Source organism: Aotus nancymaae, unplaced genomic scaffold (genome assembly GCF_030222135.1).
Source record: "Aotus nancymaae isolate 86718 unplaced genomic scaffold, 86718_ANA_hifiasm-v0.15.2.pri h1tg000064l_1, whole genome shotgun sequence".
NCBI lineage: Eukaryota > Metazoa > Chordata > Mammalia > Primates > Aotidae > Aotus > Aotus nancymaae.
In genome coordinates, this window is record NW_026988479.1 from 7959529 (window position 1) to 7976742 (window position 17214).

General features: G+C 38.6%; 1 protein-coding gene across 4 annotated transcripts in view; it reads right to left on the minus strand.

Annotated features, from left to right (window-relative positions):
- AFF4 (ALF transcription elongation factor 4) overlaps positions 1-17214 on the minus strand; it is an 88112-nt gene that overhangs the window by 45688 nt on the left and 25210 nt on the right. For 3 of the 4 annotated variants that reach the window (XM_012442569.3, XM_012442720.2, XM_064366311.1), the window contains 3 exons: positions 15126-15920; positions 12824-12868; positions 7797-7883 (listed from right to left, as the gene is read on the minus strand). In XM_012442569.3, the coding sequence (XP_012297992.1) occupies positions 7797-7883; positions 12824-12868; positions 15126-15920 (927 nt within the window). The remainder of the gene's footprint in view (positions 1-7796; positions 7884-12823; positions 12869-15125; positions 15921-17214) is intronic. The other variant, XM_012442793.3, reaches the window with a different exon arrangement.

Below are 17214 nucleotides of genomic sequence, written 5' to 3' on the forward strand. Positions count from 1 at the left end.
TATACGAGAAATGATGTATTCTATTTTTAAGGCGGAGTTTCACTCTCGTTGCACAGGCTGGAGTGCAGTAGCACGATCTTGGCTCACTACAACCTCGCCTCCCAGGTTCAAGCAATTCTCCTGCCTCAGCCTCCCAAGTAGCTGGGATTACAGACATGCACCACTACGCCTGGCTAATTTTGTATTTTTAGTAGAGACGGGGTTTCTCCATGTTGGTCAGGCTGGCCTCAAACTCCTGACCTCAGGTGATTCGCCCGCCTCGGCCTCCCACAGTGCTGGGATTACAGGTGTGAGCCACTGCCCTGGCCCCAAGAAATGATGTATTCTTATAAAGTAATTGTAATATGTTTAAATTTAAATTGCAAGCCCTAGAGCAACCACACACACACATGCACTGATATCTAAAGGACTCACACTTTCCTATTTTAAAACTTACCACGAAAGCTACAGTAGACAAGATGGTGTGGTAATAGCATAAGAAAAGACACATAGATCAATGAAACATAGTTGAAAGTTTAGAAACACACCCTCACATTTATGGCGAATTGATTTTCGACAAGGATGCCAAGATAATTCATTGAAAAAAGAATAACTTTTTCAACAAATGCTGTAGAGACAACTGCATATGCACATGCAAAAGAATGAATGCAGACCCTTACACCTCATAGACACAAATTAACTCAAAATGGATGAAAGACCTAAATGTAAGAGTTAGAAAATTATGAAACTCTCAAAAGAAAAAAGGTGCAGGCACGGTGGCTCACACCTGTATTCCCAGCACTTTGGGAAGCCGAGGCAGGAGGATCATGAGGTCAAGAGATCGAGACCATCCTGGCCAACACGGTGAAACCCCGTCTCTACTAAAAATACAAAAAAAATTAGCTGGGTGTTGTGGCGCACGCCTGTAGTCCCAGCTACTCAGGAGGCTGAGGCAGAAGAATCACTTGAACCCGGGAGGCGGAGGTTGCAGTGAGCTGAGATCGTACCACTGCACTTCAGCCTGGTGACGGAGTGAGATTCCGTCTCAAAAAAAAAGAAAAGAAAAAGAAAAAAGGTATAAATCTTTATTATTTTGGATTATGCAATGGTTTCTTGAGTATGACATCAAAAGCACAAGCAACAACAAAAATTGGATAAATTGGTCTTCATCAAAATAAAAAACTTTTGTGCTTCAAATAATACCATCAAGAAAGCAAAAAGACAGACCAAAGAATGGAAGATTTTTGTAAATCATGCATCTGAAAAGAAATTGATTTCTAGAATTTATAAGAAACTCTTGGCCAGGCACAGTGCCTCATTCTCATAATCCCAGCACATTGAGAGGACAAGGCGAGTGGACTCCTTGAGCACAGAAGTTCGAGACCAGCCTGGACAATATGGAGAAACCTCATCTCTACCAAAAATATAAAAATTAGCCAGGCATGGTGGTACTCGAGGTGGGAGGATCGCTGGAATCTGGGAAGCTTAGGCTGTAGTGAGCCGGGATCCCACCAATAAACTCCAGCCTGAGTGACAGAGACAGACCTTGTTTCAAAAAAATAAATAAATATAAATAAATATGCTTATAACTCAATAAAGACAATCAAATTTAAAAACGAGCAAAAGGGGTCAGGCATAGTAGCTCATGCCTGTAATCCCAGCACTTAGGGAGCCCGAGGCAGGAGTATCACCTGAGGTCAGGAGTTCAAGACCAGCCTGGCCAACATGGTGAAATCTGTCTCTACTAAAAATACAAAATTAGCTAGGCATGGTGGCGCATGCCTATAATCCCAGCTACTCAGGAGGCTGAGGCAGAGGAATTACTTGAACCCAGGAGATGGAGGTTGCAGTGAGTCAAGATCATGCCATTTCACTCCAGCCTGAGCAACAAGAGCAAAATACTATCTCAAAAAAATAAAATAAAAATTAGCAAAAGAAACTAAAAAAATAAAAATAAAAAAAATTTTTTAATTGATTTCACTATGTAGATTAAGAAAATGTGGTACATATACACCATGAAATACTATGCAGCCATAAAAAAGTACAAAATAATGTCCTTTGAGGCAACATGGATACAGCTGGAGGCCATTACCACAAGCAAACTAACACAGAAACAGAAAATCAAATACTGCATGTTCTCGTGTATAAGTAGGAACTAAACATTGGATACACATGGACATAAAGATGGGAACGACACTGAGGACTATTAGAGAGGGGAGTGATGGAGCAGGCAAGGGTTGAAAAACTTCCTAGTGAGTACTATAATCACTACCTGGGTAACACATTCATTTGTATTCTAAACCTCAGCATCATGCAATATACCTCTGTAACAAACCTGCACATGTACCCAATAATTTGAAAATAAAAGCCAGAAAAAATTTTCTTAAAAAAGCTAAAGCTCTGAAGACATATTTCTCTGACTAAGTTATATAAAAGGCTGGCTGTCATGGCTCACATCTGAAATCCTAGCACTTTGGGAGGCAGAAATGACAGGATTGCTTAAGGCCAGGAGTTAAAAACAGCTTGATCAACACAGCAAGGCCCTGTCTGTACCCTATCCCACCAAAAAAAAAAAAAAAAAAAAAAAAAAAATGTCAAGCATGATGGTACACGCCTGTAGTCCCACCTACTTGGGAGGATGAAAAAGGAGGATCACTTGAGCCCCGAGTTCAAGACTACAGTGAGTCATGACTGCACAGCTACACTTCAGTCTGGGCAACAGGGTGAGACCCTCTATCAAAAAAAAAGAAAAAGAGAGAGATATAAAAGGTCAACAAGCACATAAAAAGATGCTCAACCTCTTCAGCCATTAGGGAAATGCAAATCAAAACTACAATGACCTACCATTTCACATCCACTAAAATGGCTATGAAAACATAGATAAGAAAGATAATAACATGTCTAGATGAAACTGGAGCACTCATGCATTGCTAACAGGAACATAAAATAGAACAGCCACTTTGGAAATCATCTGGGAGTTCCTCGAATGATTAAATACAGACTTACCAAATGACATAGCAATTTCATTCCTTGGTATAGAACCAAGAGACATGAAAACATATGTCCACGAAAACACTTCTACTTGAAATTATTCATGGCCGGGTGCAGTGGCTCAGGCCTGTAATCCCAGCACTTTGGGAGGCTGGAGTGTGTGTATCACCAAGTCAAGAGATCGAGATCATACTGCCCAACATGGTGAAATCCCATCTCTACTAAAAATACAAAAATTAGCTGGGTGTGGTGGCATGTGCCTATAGTCCCAGATACTTGGGAGGCTGAGGCAGGAGAATCACTTGAATCCAGGAGACGGAGGCGTGAGCCGAGATCACGCCACTGCACTCCAGCCTGGCGAAAGAGTGAGACTCCGTCTCAAAAAGAAAGAAATTATTCATAATAGCCCCAAAGTGGAGAATATCCATTAACTAATGGATAAATAAAATATGACATATCCATAAAATGGAATAAACTCATCCATGAGTACTGCAAGTACTGACACATGCTATAACAGGGATGAACCTTAAAAACATCATGCTAAGTGAAAGAAATCAGATCACAGAGTATATGATTCCACTTAACATAAAATGTTCAGAATAGGCAAATCTATACAGACAAAAGGTAGATTAGTGGCTGTCAGGCACTAGGGAAGGATGCTTTGGAAGATATGTAATAGTGACTAATAAAGGATACAGGGTTTCTTTCTAGGTTAATAGAAATGTCCTAAAATGATGGTGGTGTTGGTGGTATAACTCTGTGAATATACTAACAACCAGTGAATTGTACAGTTTAGATAGGTGAATTTAAGATATGTTATGTCTTCATAAAACTGTCACCCCCAAAAAGTAGGTATTATGGCCACACATGGTGGCTCATGCCTGTAATCCCAACAGTTTGGGAGGCCGAGGTGGGTGGATGACCTGAGGTCAGGAATTTGAGACCAGCCTGGCTAACCTGGTGAAACCTCATCCCTACTGAAAAATATAAAAATTACCTGGGTGTGGTGGCACACGCCTGTAATCCCAGCTACTGGGGAGCCTGAGGAAGGAGAAATACTTGAACTCGGGACACACCACTGCACTCCAGGCTGGGTGACAGAGTCAGACTCTATCTCCAAAAAAAAAAGTAAGTACTAGGCAGAATAATGGATTTGGGTTCAGTCTTCTGATAAACTCAAGCTTTAATTTCAGAACTAAAAAAATAAAAGAGGTATAAACATTAAAGAGATAAAATGGAATACAGAATAATTATTTAACACAAAAGAAGCCTGAGAAAGGAAACAAAGAAAGAACTGATGGGTCAAACAGAAAACAAATAGCAAAAGTGTGCATTTTAAATCCAAAAATATTAATAATTACATCAAAAGAAAATAAATTAAACACTCCAAGATTAAATACCTGAGACTGGCAGGCTGGATAAAAAAGCAAGACCCAGTGATACGATGCCTATAAGAAACCTGTTACATAAATAATATATATATATATAAAGATATGGATTAAAAGTAAAAGAGGGTTGGGCTAAGTGGCTCATGCCTGTAATTCCAACACTTTGGAGGCCAAGGTGGGTGAATCATGAGGTCAAGAGTTCAAGACCAGCCTGGCCATCATGGTGAAATCCCGTCTCTACTAGAGATACACAAAATTAGCCAGGCATGGTGATGCGTGCCTGTAATCCCAGCTACTCGGGAGGCTGAGGCAGGAGAATAGCTTGAACCTAGGAGGTAGAGGTTGCAGTGAGCTGAGATTGTGCCATTGCACTCCAGCCTGGACAACAGGGTGAGGCTCCAACTCAAAAAAAGACAAAAATAAAAGAATGAAAATTGGTAAACCAGGCTAAAAATAAATTAAAACAAAGCTGGAGCAGCTATATTAATAACTGACAAAGTAGACTTCCGAATAAACATTAATAGCAGAAATAAAGAGGGACATCTCATAATGAAAAAAGGATTCGTTAATCAGTAAGACATAGCAATCTTAAATTTGTAAATACCCACTGACAATACTTCAAAATACAGGAATCAAAAACTGACAAAACTTTCTGAAAAGGGTAAGAAAAAAAATCCACAAATACAGACATAGATGTCAACACTCCTTTCAGTAACTGATGGAACAAGTAGACAGAAAGTCAGTAAAAATACAGATGACTTATCTACTCTCATCCAAATTGATCTGAGATATATTTCAAAATCCTTTGTAATGAATATAATAAAAACAAACCATACTAAAATTTGTAGGATACACCTAAAACAGGTCTTGGAGTTAAAATACTAGCTTCAATAATTATATTAGAAAACACGTAGGGCATGGTGGCTCATGCCTGTAATCCCAGTACTTTGGGAGGCAGAGGCAGGTGGATCACCTGAGGTCAGGAGTTCGAGACCAGCCTAGTCAACATGGTGAAACACCGTCTCTACTAAAAATACAAAACTTACCCAGGTGTGGTGGCATGTGCCTGTAGTCCCAGCTACTCAGGAGGCTGAGACAGGAGAACTGCTAGAACCCAGGAGGTGGAAGTTGCAGTGAGCTGAGATTGCACCACTTCACTCCAGCCTGGGCAACAGAGCAAGACTCCGTCTCAAAAAACAAACAAAAAAACAAAACTCAAACAGCACATTAAACACCAGTGCATTTTGCATATGTAAATAAAGATTTAAAAAGTAAGAGTGATATGGCACATATAGACAGAAAGTTTTTAAATCTACCTGACATCATTCACAAAGATAAACGTAAAAAATAAAACCCCATCAAAAAAAAAAATAAGAGGGTATGTTCATGATCCTAGAGAAAGAAAAGTCTTCTTTAACAAGATATTAAAAGCAAAGCTGTAAAGGAAGAGAAAGATATATTTTATTCATCAAAATTAAAACCTTTAGATCATTAAAAAAACAAGAATCTAACTGGTAGATATATTTTCAGCATATATAATTAATTATTAGAATCCAGAATTCAAACAAAACAACACAAAACAAAAAAGGAAGACCACCTAAAACTCAATAGGTAAAAAACGCAACCCAAAGGACAGTGAGAATAAGCAAGTTCACCCACAAAGAAACCAAATGGATACCAAATATGTAAAGATGATGAACCTCACCAGCCATCAAGCAAATGGAATACCATTTTCACTCAAAACACTGTTATTTAATAACATCAAATGGTGGTGTGCATGTGTGAAACAATAGGTAATACAAGTGGGAGTACTGGCTCATACAAATCCTGTAACAGAACTATGGAAGGAATTTGTAAGAGTATAGATTAAATATACACTACCAACACTCAGCAATTCTACTTTCTGCTTTTTACCCTAAAGAAAATCACACGCACAAAGAAGGCATGAACAAAGATACCAACTAAACATTTATAGAAAAGAAAACTTGCTATCAGCTTAAATACCACAGAGAAATGGCTAAATAAACTAGGATACATTAATACTACAGATGCAGTTAAAATAAATGAAATACCTCTATATGTAATTAACATGAACAGGTCCCCAAGACCTATTGCTAACTGATGAAAGATACAGAACAATATATTTGTGTAGAAATGAGAAAATGATTACATGTAATGATTACATATATGTTATGTACATGAATATAAAAAAGACTTGCAAAGGTACGTATGAAAGATGTACCCCTTCTGTTGGGATGAAAGGAAGAGAACTGGGAAAAGGCTATTATTAGGGGTCCTGGTCAAACTTTCACAAGGAGAATGTATTTTTGTATTATCTGTGTAAGTATAAATTAATACTGTTAAGTATAACTTTTTAAGCCGGGCGCGGTGGCTCAAGCCTGTAATCCCAGCACTTTGGGAGGCCGAGGCGGGTGGATCACAAGGTCAAGAGATCGAGACCATCCTGGTCAACATAGTGAAACCCCGTCTCTACTAATACAAAAAATTAGCTGGGCACGGTGGCGCGTGCCTGTAATCCCAGCTACTCAGGAGGCTGAGGCAGGAGAATTGCCTGAACCCAGGAGGCGGAGGTTGCGGTGAGCCGATATCGCGCCATTGCACTCCAGCCTGGGTATCAAGAGCGAAACTCCGTCTCAAAAAAAAAAAAAAAAAAAAAAAAAAAAAAAAAAAAAAAAAAGTATAACTTTTTAAAAAAAAATCAATCTGCTGATTTTAAATAACCTTGGAACTGTTATCTGAAAAACCTTTTTCAACGGGACATAAGTACGGTTGCTATGTCTTATGGAAACAGGTTCTTAAAACAACAGTTTGAGAAGCCCTTACCAACTCTGGCCTACAATACCAAAATAGTTTGCAATAAATATCAACGTTTTTTTTTTTTAGACAGGATCTTGCTCTGTTTCCCAGGTTGGAGTGCAATGGTGCAATCACAGCTCACTGCAGCCTTGACCTCCTAGGTTCAAGTGATCCTCCCATCTCAGCCTCCCAAGTAGCGAGGACCACAGGTGTGTGCCACTATGCCCAGCTAATTTTTTTTCCATTTTTGGTAGAGATGGTGTCTCATTATTTGACTAGGCTGGTCACAAACTCCCGGTCTCAAGAGAGTCTCTTGCCTCAGCCTTCCAAAGTGCTGACATTACAGGCATAAGCCACTGTGTCCAGCTGTATCAATATGTTTTAAATCTCTCCCCCATATTGCCTTCTAAGCTTTTTTAAATAGCCCTTGATCCAAGATGCTTTCAATTTCATTACCCTGCTAATTATCTTCATTACAGTTGCAACTATCTGAACTTACCTATTTATTCACTTATTTCTCCCACTAGAATAGGAATGGCAAGACAATTTTTAATCCATATGATTTTAGTCAAGCCATTTAGAGTTTTCTTACATTATGAAAGACATATTTTGTTTACTTACCTTAGTTGGAAAAGGAAATTTGGAAGGTTCTGTTTTGCATGGTGTATGAATAGCCGTTAGAGGGGGAGGCCATGAATGCGTCATCTCCTGAAATGTAATTATTACAGTTTGTTTTCAACCAGGTCAAGGATAAAAATTATACAGCTAAAAACCAGATTTGTATTTATAAATACTGGTTTCATGACAGCTCTTCCAAAATTCTACATACTTAATAAATATTAAGTACAATTGTGTGCAAGGCACTATGGTGTAGGTAATAAGAAGATTAATAAACACTCCCTGGCTTCAAGGAGTTTACAATTCAAATGATGAAACCTGTGAATTGTTACAGAAATCAGCCTGTAATCAAATGCAAGGCAATAATAAAACACTAATAAGGAAGAGCTTGCTGTGAGAGTAGGAGGAAGAGGACAATGATAAGGAAAACAGCTAACATTTACTGTGTATCTTTAATGGGCCAGACACTGTGCTAAGTGTTTTACATGTTTATTACTCATTTCATACTCACAATGACATTATGAGGTAGATACCATTATTATCCTACCTCTATTTAGGATGACACTGAAGCACAAAAGTTATTTATTCAAGGCCATACACTTAGTAAATAATAAACATTGTATTTCACCCTCAAAAAGCCTGGCTATAGTCTACATGCTCATAGAAAAAATTTGACAGGGGAAGAAATCAGAAATTTCAAAAGCATATGAGGAAGAAAATAGAAAAGCAAGACCCTAAGTTTGACTTCATTCCATGCCTTCTGTCTAATCTTAATGCCAAATACGTCTGGGTGAGGTCTGGTAATCTTAACAGACGTATCTGACGAGCCGAGGAGACAGAGGTATCAGAATAAGGAGAGAGTGTTTTATTTCTGGCATTTAGATCAAAGTAAGCCATCAGTTAAATTAAGAAAATACAACACATTAACAGTGGTATAACACCTAGGAATTTATCCCATAGCGATATCTAAACAGTTTTGTAAAGATACATGTACAAGGGGTTCACACTTCAAAAACTGAAACAACCACACAAACAAACAAACAAACAAAACACCCTGAGCTGAGAAAGATCATGAAGAAAGGCTTTTCATGCTTGATGCTTATATGCCTGATAAACAAAAAAGTCTGCAAAAACCACAACCTTGCACAAAGGTCATCAAAACCTTAAACCAAAAGTATTTCCACAAGGACATCTGTCCAGCCTGTCCAACCTCAGACTGGTGTCATCCTTACTACTGATCTTTGTAGCCAAGAATAATTATTTTAAAAACAATTATGTAATCTTCCTCATTTTTCCCTTTAAAAACCTTTGTCTTTCTTTGCCTCCTTGAATATGCACACAGACTACTACGGCACACATATTCCCATTGCAATGCTCTATTCCCATTGTCTTTTCTTTTTGAGAGCCTCTGTTATTTAGGTTGACACCAACAAAGTATTGATTAAATAAACTATCAGACATCTATAATATAGAATACCAAGTAGACATTAAAATCAGAAATTTAACTATTAATATATAATGATGCCCACAGTATTTTGTTAAGTGACAAAGACAATCATAGTCTATGTCCTAATAAATGTTTATAACTTGCTTTGGGCAACAGAATGACAGAAGGAAGAAGAGATGAGGGCATTTGATATATTACTACTTGAACCTCTTAAAATAGCCATTTTTTGGCTATTTTATACAAAATTGCTCTTTATTCCCTTAAAATGCTTTGTTTTTTTAATAGAATTTCATTTCCTGAAATAATATAATTGATTACTTCATACATCCAGCTCTAAAATATCAATTCAAAGGCATAACAGCTATCATTACGACCACTGGTATTCCCAGTGGCTGACACAAAGTAGGTGTTCAATTAGCATGCCTTGAATAAATCATTTTTTCAATAAATATACATTACTTTTAGAGTAATTTATTTTTCTTTAAGTTCATGACAGGGTTCCTACAAATGATACAACTACAAATACAAAGAAAACATGAAGGCAACACACACCTGAAGTTCCTTGCATACTACCGATAGGAAATGGAAAAGGAAACAGAAATTCATAAACTCAGGATTTTAGCATTGGTATTTTATATCTCAAATGTCAAAATTATCAAATAAAAATTTGATCTAATTCTCCAACTATCATTGAATAGACTGAGCACCTTTTAACTAAAGGCCAACTGCCAAGTCCCTGTGCATATAAAATATAGATGTCAATAACATTAAAGAGATCATTAAATGTAAGAAAATCTTCCAGGTACTAATAATTCCATGCACTGTTGAGGATTCAGAGGAAAATATTATGCTCCCTTATACTTTTTATATACGTGGCAACTAAGAAATGAATGAGATTCAAATGAACGAGCAGTCACTGTAGTCTCATAATCTGATACGAAGAAGGATTTCATTGGGATTCCAGGAAAAAACATTAACTGAAGAGAAAGGAAAAAGATTCCCAACTTACTTTATTTAAGGAGGTAAAACAGCAAGAAAGTATGTGGCTTAGGGAAACCAGTTTTGCCAAAGCAGTCAATCAGTAATGAAAGAGGTTAGGACTGGCCTATGAACATTACATTTGGATACTATTCTTTCTACAGGTCTTAGAGAGCCACTGAAAATTTTTAAGGAAAAAATTAATTTATGAAAACCAGGGCCTAAAGTAAAGAATCAGGAAGCAATGCAAAAGACTATAAGCAGGGAGATTCTGGAGGCAGAAAGGCTGAGTAAGGACTCGGTGTTATAATTATTGAAGCTCAAGGTTGCAGAAATGGAAAGAAAGGAATGGAAATTTAAAAAACAAAAATTTCAAAGTCTACATCTAGTTCTGCAACTATATAGAACATGAGGAAGAAATCACAGATAATTAGGATTCTACACTTACAAGCATGGGAAAATGGTGTACTACTAATGCAACGAAGTCTGATAAGTATGGCTTTAGACATGTCGAGTCTGAAGAAGCACAGAGAAATAAACCTCAATGGAAACCCAGCTAAGAAGCAATTAAGAGACAAACCAAAACCCAAGAGGTCAATCCAAGAGAGAAAGCCTAAACAGCTATCTAATAGATAAAGCCAAGAATGGTGGAAAAGGCAAGTCAAAGAGCAGAAAGAGCAGAGGCTAGAAGAATGCACCTGCACTTAAGGGATAAGAGAAGACACAAGGTTTCCAAAACAGGTAAAGAAAGAGAGGCAAGAAAGGTAGAAGGCAAACAAAAACAATGAAGCATAACAACAGTCAAGTAGAGAAGAATGTTTCCAAAAGGAAAAAATAAACAGCAGAAAGAATAAAAAAGAACTCAACTGATGCCTCTGGATGGAAGGAGAAAGATAATGACCACAGAGAAACAGGTTCAGCAAAATGGTAGAGGTAAAGAGAAATTATAGTGGGCTAAAGGAAGGAATGGGAAAGAAAACAGTGGAAGGAACCAATGCAGGTAGTCTTTCAAAGGTATCCACAGTGAAATAGGGAGTATAGACACAATTTCAGAAGCTCACACAAAAAAAAGAAAAAAAATTAAATAATATGTGACTAACAGTTTACTAAGCAAAAAGTAGTCACTGTCATTCATTAATTCACTGGACTTTCTCTTTTTCCAATAGCATAATGTACTTCTTGATCATGTGTCAATTTTAAACATATTTCACTAAATATCCAAAATGTTGGCCAGGCACAGTGGCTCATGCCTAAAATCCCAGCACTTTGGGAGACCAAGGCAGGTGGATCACCTGATGTCAGGAGTTCCAAACTAGCCTGGCCAACATGGTGATACCCCATTTCAACTAAAAAAAAAAAAATTATAGAAATTAGCCAGGCAGGGTGGCGGGCACCTATAATCCCAGCTACTCAGGAGGCTGAGGCAGGAGAATCACTTGATCTCCAGAGGCAGAGGCTGCAGTGAGCCGACATCATGCCATTGCACTCCAGCCTGTGTGACAGAGCAAAACTCTGTCTCAAAAAAAACAAAAACAAAACATGTAAAACACAGCCAGGCACAGTGACTCATGCCTGTAATCCCAACACTTTGGGAGGCCGAAGCAGGCGGATCACCTGAGGTCAAGAGTTTGAGAACAGCCTGACTAACATGGTGAAATCCCATCTCTACTAAAAATACAAAAATTAGCTGGGCATGGTGGCAGGCGCCTGTAATCCCAGCTACTCGGGAGACTGAGGCACAAGAATCACTTATACCCAAGAGGCAGAGCTTATAGTGAGCCAAGATCGTGCCACTGCACTCCAGTGTGGGCCACAGAGCAAGACCCCATATATTTAAAAAAAAAAAAAAAAAAAAAGTGCAAAACTGGAAGGAAATCTATTACTGTAAGATTTGACCAGTATGTACAGATGAACTAAAGCAAGGTATTTTGATCAAAATGGTTTGACTGATAACTACTGAGCTTTTTGCACTTCAAATTATTAACAGTTAAGCATGAGAAAGTACAGTTGTAATTGGCTTGTTCATGTTTTCCAGGCAAAGTAAGTGTTAAGACTAAAATTTGTTTTACTTAAAAACAAAGAATGCAGCCGGGCGCAGTGGCTCACACCTGTAATCCCAGCACTTTGGGAGGGTGAGGTGGGGTGGATCATGTGAGGTCAGGGATTCCAGGTCAGCCTAGCCAAGATGGTGAAACCCCATCTCTACAAAAATATAGAAATTAGCTGGGCATGATGGCGGGCGTCTGTAATCCCAGCTACTTGGGAGGCTGAGGCAGGAGAATCATTTGAACCTGGGAGGCAGAGATTGCAGTGAGCCAAGATTGAACCATTGCACTCCAGCTTGGGCGACAGAGTGAGACTGTCTCAAAAAACACAACAAAAAAACACAAAGAATAAAGCTCTTTGAAGGCAAATAGTAAACAAATCATGTGATTTAGAACCTATATAAGCAAAAGAGAGTACATTATTTATGATGGGCATAAGTTACACATATAAGCAATCTGTTGCTTCAGATCCTTTGTGAAATACAGGTAGAAGGAGGATAAGAGGGTAGCAGAGCATAAAAAAATTAAAGAGCTTGAAATGATTTTTTTTTTAAACTTACTTTTAGGATTTCATCCACACAGCTCACATCACCAGAAGCTGATGCCTTAAGAGAAGAAGCAGCACACATTAGATTTTTATCAGTAGGACTTTTAGTATTTGCTTCACAGACTTAAAAACATTATTGAAAGTATTTATGATCCCACTACTCTAAATCAGAACACTGGTTAGAATCTTTGGATTAATTTCCTTAAATACAAATTTTTCAAGCACCAGAAAATTCTAATCACTAAACCATACAAAGCTGGGAGAACTTCAAAGGTTTCAAAGGTTTTAAGTTTTTTATCTTATATTTTAGATTAGAAATAATTTTTAGAATGTAATTTTTCAGGTGTGCAGCTTATCCAAAAATTTAAGCTTATCTATATATAAAAGATATCATGATACTGAGATACATCATTTCATATAAATAGAGTTAACCCATTTATGCCAGAGGTTGCAAAGTTTTTTTGTGAAAAATCAGACCTTGGCAATGACCTTGAGCAGTAGGATATAAATAACTCCTACAAGCTTAGCAATCCAATAATGAAACACTAGGCATAAATCGGTTAAACAAGTATTACTGAAAGATTACTGGGGTAGAACATGGACATTTTACACAGTCTTTCTAAATCACAAAAAGCAAATTATTTATTCTAATGCACAAACAGGAATTAGACAGCTGAACTCCAGTCTAGCTGTAAAGATCATGTTGTTTAAAGAAAGAACAAATTACCATTTTACTGTTCTCTTGAGAGGTGTAATTAGATAACAAATGCCACTCAAAATGAGTTTCCCAAGGCCGCTGGAAAGATGTTTTAAATGTTTGCAAAACAGCATTTTACACTACCCAGATTCTTCCCGCCACCATTTTGAGCTAAGAGTTATAATTTTTTGGCTACTGACATTACTTTCCAAATTTTTTTTTTATTGCACAAACTACATCAAAAGATAAAATTTGGGGCTGGGCGCAGTGGCTTACACCTACAATCCCAGCACTTTGGGAGGCCGAGGCAGGCGAATCATCTGAGGTCAGCATTTCGAGACCAGATTGACCAACATGGTGAAACCCCCGTCTCTACTAAAAATACAGAATTAGCCAGGAGTAGTGGCACATGCCTGTGATCCTAGCTACTCAGGAGACTGAGGCAGGAGAATCGCTTGAACTTGGGAGGTGGAGGTTGCAGTGAGGTAAAATCACGTCACTGCACTCCAGCCTGGGCAACAAGAGCAAAACTCTGTCTCCAAAAAAAAAGAGAGAGAGAGAAAATTTGGGTCAGGCATGATGGTCATGTCTGTAACCTCAGCACTTTGGGAAGCCAAGGTGAGAGGATCACTTGAGATCAGGAGTTCCAGACCGGCCTGGGCAACATGATGAGACACCCATCTCGGGAAAAAAGATAAAATTTCAGCTATTTCACAGTGAAACGTTCACTCGTTTGGTTGTTTTGAATATCATGCTTTGGGATACAATTCAATTCAAATTTCAAACCATCACTATGAATCTGGAGCAGCTGTCTCAATTCTTTAATATAAACCGAGAGGCCGGGTGTGGTGGCTCACGTCTATAATCCCAGCACTTTAGGAGGCCAAGGCAGGAGGATCATTTTAGGTCAGGAGTTCAAGACCAGCCTGATCAACTTGGTGAAACCCTGTCTCTACTAAAAATACAAAATTAGCTGGGTGTGGTGGTACATGCCTGTAATCCCAGCTACTTGGGAGGTTGAGGCAGGAGAATTGCTTGAACCCAGGAGGAGGAGGTTGCAGTGAGCCAAGATGGGGCCACTGCACTCCAGCCTGGGTGACAGTGAAATTCCGCTTAAAATAAAAAAAAGGAAAAGAAAAAAAAGCATAACCAGAGAAAAGGATCGTAGCATTCAAAGAATACAATATTACCATTTCCATAGACTCAAAAGTCCCATTTACCATAACCATAAACCATGACCTGCATCTCATTCATTAGTATTAATCTAAGCGTAGAGAAGTTAATTTTGTTTTTAAACAACAAAGGTATATTGTTCCATAAAATTAAAATGAAGAAATCTAAGATATCAATGGGTCATTCTTTTATTCTATAACTGAATTGTCATCTTAATATTTGAAAACTGTGGATGACATTTTCTCTATTTCCCAAAAGGACAAGTTAATGGCTCTACAGATCCACTTGGGAGTAACTCATAAGTCTGTCTACATTTTTTTTCAATCTTTAAACTTTTACATTCCTTACTATTAAGGCAAGGAAGCAGTTCAAGTTCAATCATAATTTCATGAGCAGTCAATTGTTTCACAGTCACAATGTTAAAAGCTCTAAATGTGTGACTTACATCCAGTGGTTGGGAAGGTATTTTCAGCTTGGTGAGATGTGCTTTGCTGCTGGGCTTCAGCTCAGTCATGCTGTTGCCATGGGATTGGCTGCTATAGTGCTCAGAAGACAGCTTTGGTTCCATGGACTCTTGTCCGTCCATGGGCCGCACATAGGCAGTGGGTTTCTGTAACATTGAGTTGGACTTTGACATCAATGAGGGTGGGAAAGATTGATTTGAGTGCTGCCCACTTGAAAAAGGTACACGGGAAGGAGAATCCCAGTTTGCATCAGGGTCCCGAGGCGATTTGGAGCGTTGATGTTCCTTGCTATGGTGATCACTCCCATGAGACCTGGAATGACTAGAGCTTAATGAAGAAACAGCCTGGGGTTTTCCGGGGCTAGAAGAACGTGATTTGGAGTGTTCTGATCCATGTTGGCCTTTTTTCCGGCTACTGCTCACACTACTGTTATATGACTCACGGTCATGCCTCTGACTGCTACTATTAGTGCCACTACTGCTACCTGCACTGGTCCGCTGGCTACTATGTCCACTCTGTAAGCCTGAGGACCGTTTCTGAGACTGAGAAGTGCTGGGTGCGGGTCCTACTGGAGTCCATTTGCTACTCTGATGAGAGCCTCCATGTCTCTGTTCAAAGAAATTTGGGTTAGATTTTTCATCTGCTGATGGTGGTACTGTAGGCTTGGGAATTGCAACAAGCTTTGGTATAGCTCTGTCTCCTATGAAATCCTTCATTTCATCGTAGTTTCCAAGCATACTCTGAATACGGCTTGATAACTTATCTTCTTTGCTAGTCTACAAAAAAAATAAAAAAATAAAATTACATAATGAGCATATCAGAAATAAAATATGCTTCTGAACTAATTTTCCAAACTTCTAATGGAAAGAAGTTTTTCAAAGGGAGGCTTTACCTCATATCTTAATGTTAATACCTTGAAGCAAACTCCAAATATATCATTTCTGTAGTGAAAAAAAAAATCATTGAAAACTGTCTAAAAATAATCATGCTAAAATATAAGCCAAGTGCAGTGGCACGTGCCTGTACTTCCAGCTACTCCAGACAGCTGAGGCAGGACGATTATTCAATTCCAAGATTTGTACTATGATTGCGCCTATGAATAGCTACTGCACTCCAGCATGGATAATATAGCAAGACTCTGTCTTTTAAATATAGTTTTTTGAAGGGCTGGGCACAGTGGCTCACTCCTGTAATTCCAGCACTTTGGGAGGCCGAGGCAGGCAGCTCACCTGATGTCAGGAATTCTAGACCAGCCTGGACAACATGGTGAAAACCCATTTCTACTAAAAATGCAAAAATTAACAGGGGGTGGCTGGACACGGTAGCTCATGCCTGTAATTCCAACACTTTGGGAGGCTGAGGCAGGCAGATCACCTGAGGTCAGGAGTTGGAGACAAGCCTAGCCAACATGGTGAAACCCCATCTCTACTAAAAATACAAAAATTAGCTAGGCATGGTGGCAGGCACCTGTAATCTAAGCTACTCAGGAGGCTGAGGCACGAGAATTGCTTGAACCCAGGAGGTGGAGGGCGCAGTGAGCCAAGACTGCATTACTGCACTCCAGTGAGAATCCATCTCCAAAAAGGAAAAAATTAACCAGGCAAGGTGGTGCATGCCTGTAATCCCAGCTACCTGGGAGTCTGAGGCAGGAGAATCACTTGAACCCAGGAGCCAGTGGTGACAGTGAGCTAAGATCATGACATGGCACTCACGCCTGGACGAAAGAACGAGACTCCATCTAAAAAAACAAAGTCTTTTGAAGAATAGAAAAGTAAACTGCCTTTATAAAATTAAGTTCACAGGCCAGCAGATTAGCTAACATTTGTATTTTGGCAGTTTATGAAAATATTATATTCCTTATAATGCAATGTTATAGTTAGAAGCAGAAACGAAAATTTAGTGAAACAAGTTATACCCAAGTGACTCTATAACAACAGAAAAAGAAATCAGACTGATACTGAAAACACATTTATTCAAACATACTGATAATCTCTGAAACTCTAAACTAAGCAGCAAATGGCAATAAGTGAGGAGAAGAAACAAAAGCATCTATGAAAAATACTCATTTTT